This window comes from Pongo pygmaeus, chromosome 1 (assembly GCF_028885625.2).
Source record: "Pongo pygmaeus isolate AG05252 chromosome 1, NHGRI_mPonPyg2-v2.0_pri, whole genome shotgun sequence".
NCBI lineage: Eukaryota > Metazoa > Chordata > Mammalia > Primates > Hominidae > Pongo > Pongo pygmaeus.
Window position 1 is genome coordinate 152012369 of NC_072373.2, and position 18807 is coordinate 152031175.

The 18807-nt window shown below is 38.5% G+C and overlaps 1 protein-coding gene across 1 annotated transcript in view; it reads right to left on the reverse strand.

Annotated features, from left to right (window-relative positions):
• Positions 1 to 414: 414 nt before the first annotated feature.
• GIPC2 (GIPC PDZ domain containing family member 2) overlaps positions 415 to 18807 on the reverse strand; it is a 92298-nt gene continuing 73905 nt past the window's right edge. Inside the window, exons 5-6 of the mRNA XM_054479740.1 lie at positions 13167 to 13248; positions 415 to 3495 (exon numbers count right to left, since the gene is read on the reverse strand). Coding sequence (XP_054335715.1) covers positions 3347 to 3495; positions 13167 to 13248 — 231 coding nt within the window. The 3' untranslated portion in view covers positions 415 to 3346. The remainder of the gene's footprint in view (positions 3496 to 13166; positions 13249 to 18807) is intronic.

An 18807-nucleotide genomic window follows, 5' to 3' on the forward strand; every position in this document is an offset into this window, starting at 1 on the left:
CCATTTTGCTACTATGTTAGACAGGCAATAATTGAAGGAGACCAGGGAGTCTCCAGAAGTGATGAAGGTCTAGCAATAAATAACATGGGACTGGCCCAGTGCAGTGGCTCATGCTTGTAATCCCTTTGAGAGGCCAAGGCAGGAAGACTTCTTGAGCCCAGGAGTTTGAAACCAGCCTGGGCAACATGGCAAAACCCCATCTCTACAAAAGTACAAAAATTAGCTGGACATGGTGGTGCACGTCTATAGTCCCAGCTCTTGAGAGGCTGAGGTGGGAGGATCACATGAGCCTGGGTAGGTCAAGGCTGCAGTGAGCCATGATCAAACCCCTGCACTCCCACCTGGGCAATAGAGTGAGACCCTGTCAATAATAAACAAATAAATAACAAGGGACTAAATAAAGTTTTACTTGGAATATGTGTATTTGCTAAAGTTACAAGGGAAAATATTGCAAATTATACATCATTTGAAAAATTATCTCTCCTTAGTTAATTTTCAGTCACAATATTGGATGTAGCAGCTCCAAATAGAGGTTATCTGATTATTGCTTTTACAATTGAATTCTTAAAGAGTTTACATCATAATTATATAATTATATTTTTGAAACATCACAGAAACCCAACATGTACCTATTTGTAATCATCAGAGTATATACATCTGATTAGGACTCAGCTATGTTCAAGGCCTCATCGAGCCCAACATACAATTATCATTTGCATTTTCTGCCACAATCAAAGAAAACACATTGTGTGCTATTAGTGGCCATTGCAAGAAGGAAGATGCTGTTTTCAATAACAGGAAATCAAGAACAAACAAAATAATCATCCTCCATTTAAAAAAAAAAAAGCCTACAGAAAAGAGAAAAGGACAGGGTCCTAAAAACATCTAGCGATGCCAATAAAATTGAATGTTTTTTAAAAAGTGATTTGGGAAAATAATTGCTGTTTCTGCTCATAAGTCAGTTAATAGCTTACAAGGAAAGGTAATAAAACATTGACTGGAGAACAAAGTGAAATTGTAATGAAATCTGTAACAGTTGTGCATAGTGTAAGTGTATTCTAAAGACTAAGTATTGAAAATAAGTTCATTATTTCACACAAGAATAAAGAGACGTAAATCGTGAAAAAAAAAAGTGATTTGTCTCACTGAAGCTGCAGAAGGGTATCCCATACTTATATATTATGTGACTGCACTAAAAACAGACCCTTTTTGTGCACTGAGCATTACAAAAAGGCAGAAAGCTCACAAATAGATGCAATTTCATGTATGGGAATAAAATGACATAAAGAAACTGACTTTGTTATCAGTTTAGCTGTAGAGGTGAAAGATAAGGATATTTCAAGGAAAAATCTATTACAGGTAGTATATAGAGTATTTGGGCCCAGTTGAAGCCCAGGTAATGTGATGATAGTAATGATAATGGTCCACTGAATGCTAACAGACAAGTATATATACTTACAGCTGTACATGGATGTCACAAGCTTACACACAAATTCTAGAAAGATCATTGTGAAAATGACATTCCATAAATCACAGGGAATCAGCACCAAGTGTGTCTTTATGCATGCCCAAAAAGGAAGGAGAAACTGACATCCATCAATAATGAACAATGACTTATTTCAAATCTAATATCTAGTGCTGATAAATTTATTTTGTGGTTGTTGTTTAAACTAGAATGTTTCTATGGGCCTCCTAAGTCATCTTATGCCTAAAAATAGCAGCTCTTTTTTTGTGTCTTTCCAAAAGCAGTAATATTAAGAATTAATAGATATTTCAGAACCTCCAAAACGAACTCACTAAACAAGTACCAACAAGATACAACCTGAGCTGGATTTTATTTTCAAATTATAAGCAACAGCAATAAGACAATTCATATTCTATAAGCTACTTTTGTTACACATTAATGACTAAAACAGCTTCTGTGCAGATTTCAAATTAATTGGACAAAGAATATCAGCTTTATGGCATTAAACTCATTTGAAAAAGGAGTGGATGGCAGTAAAACTAAAGTTTTACCAGAAAACAAGAGTTATCTAAGCAATAATCCAGCAAGAAAAGAGAACTACTTCTGATTTCCTGGAATACATCCCTAACAGGTTATTATTTCTGATTACCGTGGCAGCACACAGCATTTTTCATCTAACACTTTACAAAGATGCTTGGTCACATCATGCTCTGATGTATTAAATGATCTTTGTTGAAACCATTCATTTCCATTTCTCTTACACCTATAAAATGTCAAATAAGAGTGATAAGACAGCCATTTACCCTCAATTTTCTCTAAAATGTAAGGTTTAGAGGAGTGTATTAGAACTCTAAAATAATAGACTAATATATTTTCTCAATTCTCCCTTCCTCCTTTCTTTCCACTGGAAGTAAATCTATTTCTGATAGCATCTCTTCTAAAGTTTAGGGAACTAAAAAGTGCTGCTGTTTAACCAAAAAAAAAAAAAAAAAAAAAAAAAAAAAAAAAAAAAAAAGTTCTAAAGCATAGTTATTTTGAGTAAATATCTTTCCAAAAACTCTACAAAAAAATATAAAATCTTCCCTGGAGTGCTTATAAAAGGTAACATAAAAGTAGCTATGAGTGAAAAAAAGAAATAATGTTTTAAGGACTGAAAAAAAAATCAAATGCAAGTAGTTCTACCCTACCCATCTCTTTTTTACCCTTCTTTTACACATGCAGAGACACACACACAGCACAGATTTCAACCACAAGTTTTAAGAGCATGTATAAAGAAGCATACAAGAAAATCAATCAATCTTTGTTTTACAAAGAGAGAAAGTTGGCCATAGAAATCAACATGCCACAGGAATCTTCCTTCCCTTACTCAGAGGATCAAACAAAAAAAAATGCTTCTAGACCAATAAGGGGCATAATTCACCTTTCATTTCCTGAACATACCTGTTCAAACTAGGATAACACAGTGAAGATACTATGAGGTAAATCATACTCCAATCCTAGTTTACATTAAGATTTTGGAAAAAAAAAAACTACAAAGCTATTGAAATCAACTATTTATATGTGAAAAACAAAGCATGGGTATTAATGGAGAAGAAAATCATCTATCTAGAAATACTTCTTAAAACTTACTTTTAAAAACCTTTTGAATGAATATTACAATTGATCCTTATTTAGGTCATTTCTCTTAAGCATACTACATCAGCAATGTTAAAAAGTGCCCAGATATCAAAATTACCAAAATTATATTTCAAAGAATATATTCCATACACATGAAATTAAACCAGAGTTAGTAAAGGTATCCAAAAACAGATCTTATAGGACTTTTAAAAAAAGAGAAAAAAAAGAACGATGGGTTGTTTCTTCAGAGATGGAGTGTACACATCATAATCCTCGTTTGGCATCACCAATGACTCCCCAAACATCAAAGACAAATTCATCTGGGAACGCAAAGTCTCCAAGAGTTTCATCAAGAGCCACAGCAAATTCATCTGGATTAACTTTGTCCTTTCCAGCTTCAAACATTGTGGTGGCTATCAAAAATAATATTAAAAAATTAACAATAAATGAAATAGCATCAAAGGACTGAGAAAAATGGCAACAGGAAAATTACTTGCTAAAAGTAACATGCATAAGTATATTTCAAATTAAATGCAAAATTAAATGCAAATTAAAACAGTAAGATACCCTCTCTCACACACACACATCAAGGTGGCAAAGATACTTTTCAACAATGTGTCCACTGCACCCAGGTTTGCAGCTGCCACCCTTGCCCTCTACCCAACCTTGGAGCCCATCAGTTGGGAACCTCTGGCATTCCCATGGGTAGAACAAGATCCCCTGAAAGAACCCTGTGGCTATGACTAACCCTAGCAGGAAACTTAAAGAACACTCCTTCCCCAATCTCCTAATAGTCATTACTCTCCCTCCCTCCTCCACCAGTCCCCCACTGCCAACTGAGATGGAGTCCAGTCCTCCCTGCCCAAAGACAAAAAGATAAAGGATGACAGCTTGCACTGGAGCAGTCAAGCTGGGGAGAAGCAGAGGAAGACATCTGTCCGCCCTGTGGAATCAAGGTACCCTTTCTGAGGCCCTCTCCAGTTTGGGATAGAACATGAAAGTGGCGGCCTTGTTCAGTTTTTCTACTAAGTTGCCTGGGTTCCATATTCTATGTCTTGGAACCAGCATCTTCAGGAGTACTTAGGACTTGCCCCAGCTGCCTGGGAGCCCAAAAGGCTCAGTGGATTTCCACTCAGCACCCCAGAAGCACCAGCAACCAGAAAGAGACTGTGTATATGTGATGTGGGACTTGGCTGAAAAACCTCCACATGAAAGGGAAATGCCAAAGCCCCAGGGAAAAGCTCCAGCATCTCCTTTCCTTCCAGGTTAAGGATGAACTAATCCAAGTTTGTATGATTTCTCTGAATGAGCCACAAGGTCTAGAGAGTTAAAAGCTATGCCTCTTCCCATCAGTTCAGTCCTAACACAAGGCAGGCTAGGAAGAAAGGGAGAGATGTGGCCTACAGAAGGGCACCAGGATCAGAGCAGAAGTAAGGTGGGGGTGCGGTGAACTAGTAGAGGGATCAAACCTGTAGTAAGGTAAGGAGGGCTTCTATATGGCCAGGCAGCCTGGCATGGGGTGGGAGAGTACAGATGTGGTAAGGATGGCATGGGAATGGGGAGGGAGGACAGCAGTCACGGTGATGAGAGATTGGTTATACATATGGAGATGAATCACATACATACATACACACCACAAACATACACACACACACACATACATACACACATACACAGACACATACATACAGAACAGTAGGAATCAAGTTTGTCACTGCCGGAGAAGGATAAACAGGGAAAGGGAGAAAATAAGAATGAACCCTATGGAATTAGAATTGTAGATATCACTGGAAATATATATATATCTCCAATTGAGGTGTTATAAAAATATAGATATAAATGCATACATGCACATGTATACACATTCCTCAGTCCTGGAAGCATGGTTCCCCAACAACAATGAGTACACAAAGCACCGAAATCTTGGTTCTTAAATACCATTCTCCATTAGAAAGACTAAGACTTCCTCAGAAAAATGGCAGATTCCAGGGCTGGAGCAGGCAAAGTGCAATATGAACCAAGAATATCTTATACCAGAAAGTAAGAAACTGTCACAAAATGATGGGAACATGTGAAAAGGATATAGATGTCAGACTGCAAGAGTTCACACAGACCAAATCAGGGATAATTTAAATATCCAAATAAGTAATGATGGTAATATATTATAACTCCAGTGAATAAAACAGGAAGCCATGAATCCATAATACATACACACACACACACACACACACACATTTTTTTTTCCTTGTGTAACCAATGTTTATCTTTAAAACTAAACCCTAGTGGCAGTCTAATCTAAAGAACCCTTGGTTCTCACTACACTACACTACATTAATGCTGTACCCTCATAAATCTGACCACTCAAAATGCTATCTTCGCTGCTTTCTGCCTTTGTCCAGGATAACCTCCTCCTAGCCACCAGCACCACCATCAAAATCCTTCTCTCCTTCAAGGCTCTCTCCTCCATGAAATCCTTTGTCCACAGCTGGAAGAGATATCCCCATTCTCTAAACCCTTCTGCCAGTGTTTTTATGCTTAAATGCACAAACAAATCGCCTAGGATCTTGGCAAAATGCAGATTTTGGTTCAGTAGTTCTGCAGCCCTGAGATTCTGCATTTTCAACCCCCAGGTGATGCTGGTCCTCAGGCAACACTTTCAATAAAAAGGTCTTAGACTGCAAATTCAACATTGCTCTGCACTGACATTTATTTTTCTGTGTATTTTTTCTCTCCTACTAAAAGAATAAACTCCCAACAGATCTTGAGTAGCTTACTCAGTCTTTTATGCCCATAGTAACTAATTCAGTGTCTCATGCATAATAAATGCTAGTGAATGGGCGGTGCAAGAGGAGGGTTTGTAATTACACTTACATACTTTTTGCACAGGCACAGTTAGCATGCATTGGGGAAAGTGAAGTCCAGAACTCTGGTCTCACAGCCAGGATGTAAAAGAAGAGTAGCCAGAATGTAAAGGTGAAGTATTGCTGAAGTAGAACTCCAGTTCAGAATTTTGCTTACTCTACCATTTTAACTCTTTCTCATAGGCTTTACAGGTAGCATTTATTAAGACAACTACCTAAAGATTATAATGACGTATGGGTAACACATGTTAAGGAAGAAAGCTAGCTGAGGAAGAAATAAGATGCATACAGATAAGACATAAGAAAATGTACAGACCATTCAGAAACAGAAACTAACAGTATAGATGACACTCTTACAGGCTGGGGGAGACAATGACAAGGATGCAGATGTTCACTGATGGACACTGAATCAATTTCTCTCTCTCTCTCTCTCTCTACACACACACACACACACACACACACACATCCTTGGCTATAAGAGGGAAAAAGAAACAACTTGGTACATGGTTTTTTTATACCTCAGGAAGCTCAGCAGCATTGTCTAGTGCACTAAGCCCGGGAACTCCATGTTGTAGATCTGACCTGCACTGACTTGCAATGTCTGCTTTGGGTTTCTAGTCACAAAAATGAAAGAAAATGCTGCTTCAAGATGCCCATAGTCTAACCTCACAGTCCAAAATGCATAATCTCGCTCATGCACTCATTCTGGCACAGCAGAAAAGTGAAGAAAAACCCCCACACTCAGTACTGCCCAGAGTTGCTGATAAAGTCTAGTTATACAGCTCCACATGTTCTCCCTCTATTACCACTGCCATTACAACGACTAATAGTAATAATCATTAGTGATCATCACTAAGAATGATAATACCTACATCCATTATTATTTATGATGTGACAGGAACTTTATGCAGATTATTTAATTTGATTCCTTGGCAACCCTATAAGATTATTTTTATTATGCCCCTTTTATAGATGTGAAAATTAGGATTCTAAGTTTAATAATTTGCCCAAGGGCCAAAGCTCCAAACTAATAAAATTAGGATTCATGCTCCCTGTGAATTCACTACTTTTGTGACTCTCAACAGACATTTATCAAGTACTTACTCTTGGAGAGGTACCGTGGTAAGAGCTGGAATTAAAACTGAGTAAGATATGGTATCTGCCTTCAAAAAATAACCTGATCTTGTAGAAGCAACAAAAATGCCAATTACACAGCTACATAATTGTGCTGCAAATACTGCATGTAATACAGTGCTGTATACATCTTTTAAAAACCAGTAATTTGCTATATGAATTCAAAAATGGAGCATGCAGCTAAATATGTTATATATTTTCCTAATGCATAAAGTATAAACATCCGTTTTTTATTTTATTTCTCATCCTCAGCTGGGTTTGGTAAACATAACTTTTAAGACCTCTTTACAGGATAAGTAAATGGTAAAATTCATCCTTTTTGATAAAATATTATAGCTCTGATGTAAGAGAAAAGCAAAAGAAATTTTAGCAAAATAAAACACTTTTTATAAAGGTACAGCACATTAACATAAGATAGCTACTAAGATTATTTTCGTCTGTTGATTATAATAAAATTACAATATACTGCAATAATAAACCTGAATGCAATCTGGCAAAAAATATTCCATTAAAAGAGTAGAATTTTCTTTGGGAGGCCGAGGCAGGTGGATCACGAGGTCAGGAAATCGAGACCATCCTGACTAACACGGTGAAACCTCGTCTCTACTAAAAATACAAAAAATTAGCTGGTCATGATAGCAGGCGCCTGTGGTCCCAGCTACTCGGGAGGCTGAGGCAGGAGAATGGCGAGAACCCGGGAGGCGGAGCTTGCAGTGTGCCGAGATCGCGCCACTGCACTCCAGCCTGGGTGACAGAGCAAGACTCCGTCTCAAAAAAAAAAAAAAAAAAAAAAAAAGGAGAATTTTCTTGCAGTATAATGTTTAGAAACACATGAGAAAAAAGAAAAAAATAGATTTAAAAACATAGTAAATTTTTAATCTGTAATCTCTGCCACTTGGGAGGGTGACGCAGGGAGACTGCTTGAGTTCAGGATTTTGAGATCAGCCTGGGCAACATAGTGAGACCCCATCTCAAAAAGAATTTTTTTAATTGTAAAGAGAATTTCTGTTACCACATATAGCAGCTAAGTGCTGACCTCTAGTGGCCATTTTTATTACTGCCACCGAACTACATTTACATTATTATTAATGACAAAGCTGTTTTGGTGATACAGATCAACATATAATTTCCATTAACTTTTTAAACACTTAAACAGAACTTTTAAATATAAAATATTTACAGTTAAAAATCTTTACGGTTAAAAATCTTGGTATCAAAGTTTCAGAATTAAATCTTAGTTTTTAACTTGTTCGGTGACTTTGGGCAAGTTATCAAACTTCTCTGAATTTCAGTTTTCAAATCTATAAAATGGCAAATAGCAGGGTTTAAAGATTAGTCATCATTATTGTTTGTTTAATCATAAAATATGCAATTACATCTCATTCTATGGAAGGTCTTCAGGCCTTACTTTTCCTAAGACTTTTTATAAATATCAATGCTTTTCAAACAACTCACAAGTCAAACATCAAAAATGCAGTCAATGTAGAATGATTTCTAATGAAAATTTCTAAAACTTCATTGGCTTTATCTGAAAATGATGACTTTCTACAGTGTTCATTGTTTCGAATTCACTATCAAAAGAAAGTGATCTGGCCCGGCATGGTAGTTCATGCCTGTAATCCTAGCACTTTGGGAGGCTGAGGCAGGTGGATCACAAGGTCAGGAGTTCAGGACCAGCCTGGTCAACATGGTGAAACCCCATCTCTACTAAAAATACAAAAAATTAGCTGGCCATGGTGGTGGGCGCCTATAATCCCAGCTACTCAGGAGGCTGAGGCAGGAGAATCGCTTGAACCCGCGAGGCAGGGGTTGCAGTGAGCGAGATTGCGCCACTGCACTCCAGCCTGGGTGACAGAGCAAGACTCTGTCTGAAAAAAAAAAAAAAAGTGATCCTAGGAAGAAAGGAAGAAATGTAATTCTCACTATTAAAACACCATTATTGCATACTTTTTCAAGAGCTATAACAGACTTCATATCTGCTCCAAAAGCAAAGTAGTAAAATTTTTAAAAAGAAAAAAAAAGATTTTATAAAATAAATGACTTTGAAACAATCATTCAAATCTTCTTTCCACACATCTCAGGATCTCAATAAATTTGAAATCCTAAAATTCTGAAGTTGCATGGATGATCTCCAAACTCCTAAATTGGTATCATCAGATAATATTATAGTTCTACACACAACTTACACAGTTTCTTTAAATATTCAAGAAGAAACTTGTATGATACAACTTTCCACTGAGTTAGGTCAAGACCATGTGAGGTCTTATAGGACTCAGCGTCTTTTAGAATGCTTATTTTTTTTCATGGATAACATCCCAAGGTGACCCATGTTGGCACTAGCTGGTAGAAAAGTCATAGTTCACAACTTAACTTTACAATCAAATGAAGCACTTTCATCTTCAGGATTACTCTCTACAAAAATTCATTTAAATTATTTTCCATTTTCAAATAATAAACACCTCTTAATCTTTTTTTGAGGATAGTGTTTTAAGTCACGTTGTTGCCATATTACTTTTTAAATTTTCAAAATACATACTTACATTAACAAATACAGAAAAATGTGATGTCAGTGTAATTTGCATTAAGAATTAACATTTCTGAAAGCTAAGAAATACTGAGAATATTTATACAAGTAAATATATTTGTCTGTTAAATCAGTATCACACTTGTGATTTATATTTCATGCTAATCAGATCTGAATAATGAAAGAAATTCCTAATGTAACAATGGTTTACATTCTTCAAATAATTACTTTCCTTACACTTTACCTCCCTAGGTAACTGATCACATTGCTAATCATGTGTAATGATAATGGCTTTTCATGTCAATTAGAGGAATTTGTTACAGATGACTAATTCACTTTACAAATAAATTTCTGGTTAATTTACAAAGAATTTGTAAGGAATGTTTAGTGCCCTGAATTTCCTTTTTTTAAGCTGCATTTTCGTTTTTCTTTTTTTTTTTTCATTTATTTGTTTTTTTTTTTTTTTTTTTTTTAGAGTCAGGGTCTCACTCTGTTGCCCAGTCTAAAGTGCAGTGGCACCATCCTAGCTCACTGCAGCTTCAAACTCTTGGACTCAAGCGATCCTCCTGTCTCAGACTCTCAAGTGGCTAGGACTTCAGGTGCATGCCACAATGCCTAGCTAATTTTTTTGGGTTTTTTTGTATTTTTAGTAGAGACAGGGTCTCATCTCACTATGTTGCCCAGGCTGGTCTCTTTTAGGGTTAGGGTTAGGGTTAGGGTTAGGGTTAGGTTTAGGGTTAGGGCCTCAAGCCAAATATATATGCCTGTAAGCAATACTACATCATATCTCTTTTACTGTATGTGAGAATAAATACATCTATGCATATGTGTGTATGTATATGTAAAAATTCATGTACACATATATACATTTGCTTCCCTCCTATACGGCAAAATACCATTAAAGAATGGCCCACAGTCTAGACTGTTGTGCGAATAAACATTTCTATTCTAAATTTGATTTATGTACACGTTGATGCCTCTATTTATATGTTACATATTTCCTTATACGTCTAAAAGTATTCATGTTTATGTGTATGTTTTTCTTTATTCCTAGTTAGATCTTTTCCTAGGCCCTGTGTCTGTGATTCACTCCAGACCATAGCATGGATTCTATTGTTCCTTGAGAGCTGCAGTTTCAAAACAGAAGACTGAGACTGGGCTTAGCGGCTCAATGCCTGTAATTCCAACAGTTTGGGAGGCCGAGCCAAGAGGATGGCTTGAGCCCAGGAGTTCAGGACCAGCTTAGGTAACACAAGTAGACCCCATCTCTACAAAAATTAAAATTAAAAAAATTAGCCAGGCAAAAGGATTGGAAAGAGAAGTTCTCAGACATTGGTTTTCAGCTTTAACTTCCTGTCTGCACAGAGGATAAAAGCATCCACATGAAAATTTTATATTTTTCTCCAAGGAGCAAGGAACAAACTACCAATGTTTTTAAGTTGCAGACAGCATCTGTACATCCAGTACAGAAATTTTATTTTAAAAGTTCACTTAGGGCTGGCAATGATGGCTCACACCTGTAATCTCTCCCTGCACTTTGACAGACAAGACAGGGGGATCACTTGAGCCTGAGCAACATAGCAAGACCCCATCTCTACCAAAAAAATTTTTTAAAGTAAAATAAAATAAATAGCCGGGTATGGAGGCACACACCTGTGGTCCTAGCTACGTGGGAGGCTGAGGTAGGGGAAGTGCTTGGGCCCAGGAGATCAAGGCTGCAGTGAGCTATGATTGTGCCACTGCACTCCAAGCCTGGGTGACAGAGTGAGATCCTGTCTCAAAAATTAAAGGATAAATAAAAGTTCACATAGGCAAGAAAGAATAAGAATAGATTGTTAAATAAAATTTATAGGAGGTGATTGGTTTGGACTGAGCTCCTGTACTAGGCCTAACAGACCAAACCAAAATGGAGTTACTCATGCTGAAGTTCCACTCACTAAGCCAAACTAAGTTGTTTATCCGATCTTCCACGAAATCAGGAGAAAGAGAGGTAATAGCCAAATCCCCAAATGGGCCAGTTTTAGCTGGCGTGATAAGGAAATTCCCTCTGTTTTCACCTTTACGAAGAAAGTAATCTTGCAACGGGAACCCACTTTTTGTTATGTTTCTGATTTCTTCAGCCATTTTCTGACTCTAAAGTCAACCTCCTCTGCTCAGCTCATCAGAGCACTCATTTTGAGGTGTTGCCTGATACTAGAGTTGCAAATAAAAGCCAATTGAGATTTTTAAGGTAAATTTGTTTTGTCTTTTGGTAATTCTATAAGGAAATTTTCTAGAAGGTAATTCTATAAGGAAATTGTCTTTTGGTAATTCTATAAGGAAAATGGAATATGAGTGGAACTAGAAAAGGATAAATACTCTACCTGGTAGCAGATAAACAAAATAGTCAAGTTCTTACCTTTAAAAAATGTAGAAAGTACCTGATTCAAATGCATACCTGTGGATGCATGCAGACATAAACCCCCACACTGGAGTGTGTATTTACTCTCTTTTCTCTACCCAGCATGCAACTGCCCTACTTAGTGGAACGTTTATCTTGCTTCTGCGTGGGAAGGGTCAGGCCTTTTTCACATTCTTGACCCTTGTATTTCAGGGTCACTGTCAGTTCCAGAGCATTCAACCCAGACCTACCATCCTCTTGGCCTCAGTGACTGGCTCACTTGAGCCAATCAGACCAACCAGAGACAATATTGGGCATTTTGTTTGAATGATTTGGAAGAGGTCCTCCCCTCTTTCTCATTGTGCTTAATGCCACGAGGATGCAGAGGGTGGAGCAATAGCAGTCATTTTGGCCCCATGAGGGAGAGACTGAAGCCGCCAGGGGATACCACAGGGGCCTGAAATGAAGCCAAGACTGAGAGAAGAGAAATCATATCCTGATGACAGCATGAGAACTTGGGATCCAGACATTCTTGAAGTCAAGGTCTAGCTCTAGACTTTTCAATTATAAGAACCAATAAGTTTCTCCTTTTTTTTTTCCTTAAGCCAGCTGGAATTAGGGTTTTTTGTTTGGTTTTTGTTTTAGTCATTTGCAACTGGTAGAGTCTTAACTGATAAACAAGACCCTGACAGCCTAATGATGACATAAGAAATACACAGAAATTCAACTGCTCAACTGCCCTTCTCAGTCATATGCCAAGTGTGTCCTCTTTCTTCATATTTCTAATTCCTTGTTCATAGGGCTTCAGTAACCCTGTTAAAGGGTGCAATTCAATCAATGCACTTCTGATATATCAAATAATAATGCCTTTTATATGTATCATCTACAAAATTCATTTATGTATATTTTTTAAATCCAAACAAACAACACTAAAGGAGATAGTAGTCACAGTTTAATGACTAAGAACTAACTAAAATGTTTTAAAGTTTACTTGGCACTAAGACCTCATAGCTAGAAAGTGGTAAGGAGCAGGTCTTCATTATTCTTATCTTTATGTCCGTTATTCTTTTCATCATACCACAAATATTTTTATCTTCAAAAGTATAATTGGCTGTATGTACAAACAAGACATAAACATTAAGCAGATTAAGAGATATAAGACTTTTTTAAATAGTATAATCTTACCTAAATCAATATCTCGAATTCCCATGTACAACTCAAGAACATCATCAATCTTTTCAATTGCCTTTGCTTTGGTTTCAGAAGGCTTTATCAAAAAAAGAGAAAAATAAGATATTATACAACAAAATCTCTTGATTGTCAGGGCATACACAAGAGAAAGTCTGATGTGGAGCCGGTTCATGATTGTGCATTTTAGCTAATTTTAATGGAAATATATCTAGAATGTGCTCTGTAACTAAATACAAATCAATACAGTAAATACTTATTTTTAGTGTCAGCACTAAGTGTTATGGATTCAAAAAAGAAAAGCCAGGAACACAATCCCCAAGTAGCTAACAATCTAGAAGAGGAAACAGATGTGAAAATAAATAACATGTAACAGTTTTTAAAGGATATAAAAGGCACAGAAGCATCACAGGGGAGGAAGCAAATTTATATCTCTAACAGTCATGGAAGACTTTAGAAAGGTGACCTGACTGAGTACAGTGGCTCACGCCTGTAATCCCAGCACTTTGGAAGGCCAAGGTGGGAGAGTTGCTTCAGCCTAGGAGTTCAAGACCAGCCCAGGCAACATGGTGAGACTCCATCTCTACAAAACAAAATTAATTAATTAATTAAAATAATTAGCTGGGTGTGGTAGCACATGCTTGTAATCCCAGCCACTTGGGAGGCTGAAACAGGAGGATCACTTGAACCTGAGAGGTCTAGACAAGCCTGGGCAACATGGCAAGATTCTATCTCTACTAATTAATTAATTTAATTAAAAAGTAACCAGGTGTGGTGGTATGCACCTTTAGTCCCAGCCACTCAGGAGGCTAAAGTGGGAAGATCACTTGAGCCCAGCATGACGAGGCTATAGTGAGCCATAATTCTGCCACTGCCCTCCAGCCTGACAACAGGACAAGACCCTGTCTCAGAAAAAAAGAAGGATGTCTTAAGAACTGTGGTGGGGTTTTTTTGTCTTGTTTTGTTTTGTTTGAGACAGAGTCTCATTCTGTTGCCCAGGCTGAAGTGCAGTGGTGTGATCTCAGCTCACTGCAACCTCTGCCTCCCAAGTAGCTGGGATTACAGGCGTGGGCCATCATGCCCAGCTAATTTTTTGTATTTTTTTAGTAGAGACGGGGTTTCATCATGTTGGCCAGGCTGGTCTCGAATTCCTGGACTCAAGTGATCTGCCCACCTCGGCCTCCTAAAGTGCTGGAATTACAGGCATGAGCCATCACACTCAGCCAAGAACTGTGTTTTCAATGATGAAGAGGAGATAAGCAGGAGAGGACACTTCAAGTAGGATGCAATAGAAAGGCAAAGTCTAAGTAAGGTCACAGAGTCATGTTAGAGGGATGCTAGAAGTCCCATGTAGCTGGAGAACACAGTGACAAATATGACTAGATCTTGAGGAGTCCTGTGTACCATGAAAAGGACTTTGGTCTGTATTGTGCAGGCCGGGGTCTCCAAACTTTTGATGGCTCATCCCAATAGTAAAACACTTCTGAACAAATACCCTTACTGTGTATTTTTAACTTTATTGTATGTATTGCTTATAAATTACACTTGTATTACCATATTAATATATTGTATACATTATAAAAATACACCAAAAAAGGAAATTTTATAAGACTGAGATGATAAAATAATATTTTTTAAATCATTTTTGTGTTATGTATTAATGGTACCAAAACATTTTTGTTCTTCCCAAAACGATTACTAAACATTTCAGTAAAAATATTACTTTAACTTTTTGGTTTAATATTTGGTAAATTCTGCTTGCTCAGTTTATTTCAATACTTGGCTTTAAATGGCATCATAGCTGAAAATGGAATTGCCCAAAGATGTTAACTACTCAACTATACGTGCAAATGTAGAATTCATTATTTAGATTATAAGAATTTCATGTTAATTTCAATACTGTTATAAATATATGTTGTTTTGTAGTCTCAAATTTTATTAAAATCATGCATTTTATAGCAAATAAAAATCTATTTCCTTGAAGATATTAGTACAACTTTCTCCTATTTTTATTTACAAGAACTAAACCTTAAAAACAATAATAGACAATATATTGCTCTTGCCTTCATTACAATGTATCTTGAATTGGCTGTATAAAGCAACAGGCTATGCAAACTAACAGGTATTAACTTTTATATCTATCCAGGCACGTTTTAAGTTACGGTGACAAGTGTCAGTACTCCTCATACACAAATGGCCACCAATATTTTAACATTCTAATATTTCCTATTTGCTACGGAACAGATCTGGATCTCTCACCTCTTCTCCATCCACATTCTGTTTGCCAGTGTTTAGTCCTCATCTTTTCTGATTTGCAGAGGTTTCCTATTTTGTCTCCCTGCCTTTGGTCTTCACCCTCTCAAATCCAAGCTGCTCAACAACCCATACCCTGGAATTAAGGGATTTTTCTAAAACACAAAACTGATTGTGTTACTCCCCTCATAATTCTTAAATGGCTCCCTCATTATCCACAAGGCCCTTTACATCCTAACCCCAGCCTATGCCTCTAGCCTCATCACCCCTACCTAACCAGTACTTCCAGCACCCCACACTCCAATCTCATGAACAGCTTACTGGTCCCCAAAACCCATATTGTTCCATGCCTAGAACACTCTTCTTCCCCATTTTGAACTCACTCACTCATTTCTTCCAGAGAGAAACACTTCCTGACCTCCTCTTTTTTTTTTTTTTTTTTTTTTTGAGATGGAGTCTCATTCTGTCGCCCAGGCTGGAGTGCAATGGCATAATCTCGGCTCACTGCAACCTCCGCCTCCCGGGCTCAAGTGATTCTCCTGCCTCAGCCTCCCGAGTAGCTGGGATTATAGGTGCCCGCCACCGTGCCCAGTTAATTTTTATGTTTTTAGTACAGATGGGGTTTCATCATGTTGGCCAGGCTAGTCTCGAACTCCTGACCTCAGGTAACCCACCCACATCAGTCTCCCAAAGTTCTGGGATTACAGGCGTGAGCCACTTCACCCAGCCTTCTGACCTCCTTTCTTTCCCCAATCCCTGTCAATGGCTGATCAGCCCCTTCTTTGTGACACTGTGTATCCTGCACCTGCTTCCATTAACCCTATCCCACTGGGTTGTAATAGCTTCTTTTCATGCTTCTCTCCTTTTAGAAGAGAAACAGAGTTTTTATTCTTCTTTGTATCAACAGCACTTAGATTGTGCCTGTCTCAGCAAGCACATATTGAATTAAGTATGAGGTTATGCAAGTGGAGAATTGATATGGTTTGGCTCTATGTGCCCACCCAAATCCCATCTTGAATTGCAATCCCCACGTGTCAAGGGAGGGACCTGTTGGGAGGTGACTGCATCATGAGGTGGTTTCCCCCATGCTGTTCTCGTGATAGTGAGGGAGTTCTCACAAGATCTGATGGTTTCAAAAGTGACAGTTTCTCCTGCACACTCACTCTCTCCTGCCACCATGTAAGACGTGCCTTGCTTCCCCTTCACCTTCTGCTATGACTGTAAGTTTCTTGAGGCCTCCCAGCCATGTGGAAATGTGAGTCGATTAAACCTCTTTACTTTATAAATTACCCAGTCTCAGGTATTCTTTATAGCAGTGTGAAAACGGACTAATACAGAGAATCTTACACCATTTTCAGAATTTGCGCTAGGTGATTAAAGGAGTGATTTGTTTCAAATCCCATAAATCCTTTAAATCCTTAAAGTGTTTGAAATTAGATTTTAGGTCATTTGTATCAAATTTAATATTAGCACCAAACAGCTTTTTCCTTTCATTATGAGCTATTTTTAATTGCCCTATTTTACTAAACAGACTATGAAAATAGGAATAGATTTTTAGACGTTTATCTTTGAATGAATCTTTCCTGCCTCCCCAGGTAGATCTTAAGCTGCTCTTTTTCCATTCAGGCACCTTTGCCACAGCAGGTGCTTAACAAAGAGTGATGAATGATTTAACCCTTAGAAGATGCTCCTCCTCCTGAAGGGACATGGCGTTTTTCCTGCTGACCTGCTTCCTTTGTGAGCTGTTTAAAGGTCTGCTCATTTTTCCTCACAGCCTCCAGCAAAAGGCAGAGCTGACATTCTCCTGGCTCCTCACAGCCAGCAACTTCCCTCTGTTCTTCCCTTCTCTGATAAATTCCTTTCTTCCACTGAGATTTGCTTATTCATTCAATAAACACTTACTGGCCTTCAGCAATATACCAGGCAGTGTGCTGGGCCACAGAGGGAAAATAAAGGCTCCAAACGCCCAGAAGTCACTGCCCTGGGTTTCCTTCACATACCTCATCATATCTCCTTTTCAAAACACTTTTTGCTCTATCAGATCTCTTCATTGCCATTTGCCTCCGATCAGTCCTTTCATTCTGCCAGAACCCAGGCATTTGACTCAGGATCTTCCTCTAGATCCCCCCAAAACTGACAACACCCTGGGTGACTCGACATTCCTAAGGACAGCCTTGGCCTCATGTGTTCCTTAAGTGTCTGCTTCAACAAACCACCCCCATGACCAACCCTGGACCTTGTCACCCAACAAGTTCTGGGATCCCACTCTGTGAAACAGCCTCAAAACTGTTCACCTGTCTGTTTTTTCCTTCAAACACATAGGAACCCGGACAGCATTCACATAGAGAGAGATCCTAGAAGGGCCCAGTGCCTTGCCCCTGCCCCCCGGAGCTCGCAGGCATCAGTCACCTGCTCAACATCCCGTCTGCCCACAGGAGGGCTTTGCCCCCCATGCCTTTGCTGCTGTTGTGGGCCTGCTGCTTGCCACTCGGAATCCTTACCATCACCACCCCAACCTTGCAGTTTTTTCCCTCCACCCTTCTTGCCTCTAGTTGTCACTTCTCCTTCTGGTGTTTTTCACTCAAACACTGACCTATATATAGACAAAGTCATTCAAAGGGAAAAACCCTTGCTTTTCTCAAACTAAAAGGAATCGTTTATTAATTCATTAATGCACCAAAGATTTCCATTCCTTTGGTATATCAGGTCCTATTCTAGGTGCTGGGGATGCAGCAGTGAACAAGACATGTGAGCAAAGGAGCTAGACAGTAGACAAAATTAATCAACGATATAGAGTCCTAGGGTGTTTAGTGCTGATATGGTTTGGCTGTGTCCCCACCCAAATCTCATCTTGAATTGTAGCTCCCATAATCCCCACATGTTGTGGGAGGGACCTGGTGGGAGGTAACTGAATCATGGGGGCAGGTTTTTCCAATGCCGTTGTTCTCGTGATAGTGAATAAGTCTCACGAGATCTGACGGTTTTATAAAGGGCAGTTCCCCTGCACACGCTCTCTTGCCTGCTGCCATGTAAGATGTGACTTTGCTCCTCCTTCACCTTCCACCATGATTGTGAGGCCTCCCCAGCCATGTGGAACTGTGAGTCCATTAAACCTCTTTTTCTTTATAAATTACCCAGTCTCAAGTATGTCTTTATTAGCAGTGTGAAAACAGACTAATACAATTGCTTTGACAAAAATTAAGGGCATGGAAGAGTGGGCAGTGGGAGGGGTGGAGGGAGTTGCTGTTTATACAGGATGCTCAGAAAGGCCTTTGAGATAGATAACATGTGGGCAGAAACCTAATGATGGCAAGCAAGCAAGCTATGCAGATAAATGGGCAAAACATTCAGGCACAGACAACAGCAGTACCAAGAGCCTGAGATG